This window comes from Lynx rufus, unplaced genomic scaffold (assembly GCF_022079265.1).
Source record: "Lynx rufus isolate CCGP_SWC_20201006 ecotype Redwood Valley unplaced genomic scaffold, mLynRuf1.p SCAF_7, whole genome shotgun sequence".
Classification (NCBI taxonomy): Eukaryota; Metazoa; Chordata; class Mammalia; order Carnivora; family Felidae; genus Lynx; species Lynx rufus.
In genome coordinates, this window is record NW_025814889.1 from 82,112,815 (window position 1) to 82,116,005 (window position 3,191).

The 3,191-nt window shown below is 37.4% G+C and overlaps 1 protein-coding gene across 1 annotated transcript; it reads right to left on the minus strand.

The window, feature by feature from the left end:
- Positions 1-1,406: 1,406 nt before the first annotated feature.
- LOC124502574 (olfactory receptor 6C2-like) lies at positions 1,407-2,345 on the minus strand. Its single transcript, XM_047067289.1, has one exon. The coding sequence runs from the start codon at positions 2,343-2,345 to the stop codon at positions 1,407-1,409; it is 939 nt and encodes a 312-aa protein (XP_046923245.1).
- Between the last annotated feature and the right edge of the window lie 846 nt (positions 2,346-3,191).

Below are 3,191 nucleotides of genomic sequence, written 5' to 3' on the forward strand. Positions count from 1 at the left end.
CCTAATTTCTGAAGTACTACACCTTCATTTCTACTCCATTTTCATGGTCAAAATCAAGTCATAAAGATAGTCAAGATGAAAGCAGAAAGGAAAGAAACAACAACTTCTGATCTGGAAAGTAACGAAGAACTTGCAAGTATCTTTAATCCACCAGAGTCATGAATCTAAAAATGCCCTCAAGAGCCAAAGCAGCTATTTACAATTAGTTCATCCTTCCACCATTCTACCCTTTTCATAATCTCAGCCCCTCTGGTCCTCATTGTTTCAGCCACAATCTGATGCCCTCAAGTCAAGGGTTCATGTGTTTTACCTGCCTTCAGTAATTGCTTTTGGAACAATTACTCAGAAGACAAAGCCTATCAATTATCATAAAAGACTATTTGGTTACATTTTTATGTTAGTGATTTTTTGCACATGTTTTAATAACTTCAGATTACAAGAGACAAGGATTACAATTGAACAAGGATTACAATTTTGTTCAAATGCACATGTTTATTGTGAGGCAGCATTAACGAAGTGGAGTTGAATGTGAAGGGAACTTGTGTTTCCTAAAAATCAATGTTCTTATGCTCTTGAAAAGAGAAAATATTTTGAAAGAGGCAGTGTTGCAAGGAAGGGAAAGCAGTGACAAGAATGGAATAGATTCAACACACAAGAGTAATGGTTAAGGTATACATGACAAGATTAAAAAGAGTTAAGAGGCACCTGGGTGGCTCAGTTGGTTAAGCCTCTGACTCTTTTTTTTTTTTATGTTTATTTATTTTTGAGACAGAGAGACAGAGACAGAGTGTGAGTAGGGGAGGGACAGAGAGAGAGGGAGACATAAAATCTGAGGCAGACTCCAGGCTCTCAGCTGTCAGCACAGAGCCTGATGCAGGGCTCAAACTCACAAACTGTGAGATCATGACCTGAGCTGAAGTCGGATGCTTAACTGACTGAGCCACCCAGGTGCCCCAGCATCCGACTCTTGATTTCAGCTCAGGTCATGATCTCATGGTTCACAGAATCAAGCCCCACATTGGGCTCTGCACCGATTGCTCCAACCTGCTTGGGATTTTCTCTCCCTCTCTCTCTGCTCATGCTTTATTTATAAATAAATAAATAAATAAATAAATAAATAAATAAATAACATTTAAAAAGAGTTGATTTAAATGTAAATTAGGAAGACATACACATTTCAGAAAAGAAGAAAAATATCCATCTACATAATGCTGCACCTATCACAATTTTTCCTTAGATTATCTTCCCAATTTTCTTTATTGTTTCTCAATATTATGAGAATTGCACAACTCCCATAACTTAATAACCATCTATATACTAAATCAATAGATTGTTTGTAATATATGATATCATGTCAGTATATGATAAATTGTTTTTGTTTCAATTTCAATTCCCAATATGTGAATCTAATATTTCTTTGAAAGAAATGCAAGTCTTTTAAGGATGTCATGGAAAGACCGCCTTACTTGTGTATTTCTCAGAGTATAAATGAAGGGGTTCAACAAAGGGGCAACAGATGTAGTGAGCAGAGAAACTGCCTTATTAATGGCCACTTCATCCTTAGCTGAAGGTTTGATATACATAAAAATGCAGCTGCCATAGGTGACAGAAACCACAATCATGTGGGAAGAACAGGTGGAAATGGCTTTTTTCTTTTGCTGGGCAGAAGGTAATCTTAGAATTGTCCTAATGATGTATATGTAGGACAGAACTATACACACAAGGGTCATTATGAAGGTCAACACAGCACAGACTATGACCAGCTGCTCTATGAACCACGTATCTGAACATGAATTTTTCAGTATCGGAGAAGCATCACAGAAAAAATGGTCAATATCAGAGTCACAGAATTCCAGATGGAGGCTCAAACCAAGGGGTGGAAAGATAATCAATAAGCCAGACACCCAACAAGACAGGATAAGATTCCAACAGACTCTGTTGTTCATGATGGTCACGTAATGCAGGGGTTTGCAGATGGCCACATAGCGGTCGTAGGACATCACAGCCAAGAGGAAAAATTCTGTAGCTCCAAAGAGAACAATAAAAAAGATTTGGCTGAAGCAGGCCTTGATGGTGATGGTTTTGTCCCCACTTGATATCATGTACAGGTATGTGGGGACACAGGCAGTTGTGAATGAGATTTCTAAAAAGGAGAAATTTTGAAGAAAAAGATACATAGCTGTTTTTAAATGAGAATCCACCAAGATGAGAGAAATTATGGTCAGATTCCCAATTACACTTATCATATATGTGATAAACAGAAAGATAAAAACCAGAATCTCTAGTTGTGGGTCATTTGTCAAACCCATTATGATGAACATTGTTATTGCCGAATGGTTTCTCATCATTGACTTCATACTACTGCCCAATCTTCACATAAAAGTCACAGAAATCGGATCTGAGGAGCAATGTCACAATATGACAGGATCAGACAGTGACTACCAATACCAAGCAAACCAAGTCACATTCATTTCCTTCTGTAACTTGATAATCAGGTTTTGATGAGGTAATTCTCTCAGCTCCACTGAAATATACCACTGGGAAGCTAAGCTATGGGAAGTTTCTCTTGAAAATTGCTGCTACTGAAATTGTTTTCAAATATTCCAGGTCTCCCAGTTCACAGCACTTGTTTCCAATTCATTTTTTAAGCCCATACTTTGGTTGAGATTTCCCCTATTAGATCAGGAGTTGACTGCTTTGAGCTATACTTTGATGGGTCATATAGTCCTTTATTCTAAAACTTTTGTCCTCAAAAGCTAAATCCTAAAACTGTTTTGCTTTATGTTTTGGTGCCTGATAAAATGCAAAATATATGGAGGATGTTGGTTATGCCCTACTTAGATTCTCCAGATCCCTCTCCTAGTGAACTAGGCATTATTTAAAGGTCAACTAGATTTCTCCCAGAAACCAGTCCTTCAATAGTCCTTTCTCCTGACTTTCTAAGTTTGTCTGTTATCCCTTTATTTTCCATCCCTGTCCTCAGCAGAGAAGGCTTTAATGAATGATTATTTCAATATAATTTGAAAACCATGGGTAAAGTTACAAATAGCTGAAGGATTTATCAAAACATACTTTGCTTTCCCTCCTTCATAACCAACAGAAGTGTGATACATGTTTCAGTAATGCACAGGCATTAAGTGTATGGACCTTGAAACAGTTTGTCTGGGATCAAATCATATCTGTTTTCTACT

Coding starts and splice junctions, on each gene's coding strand:
- LOC124502574 (XM_047067289.1), bottom strand. CDS start 2,345: ATGAGAAACCATTCGGCAATAACAATGTTCATCATAATGGGTTTGACA.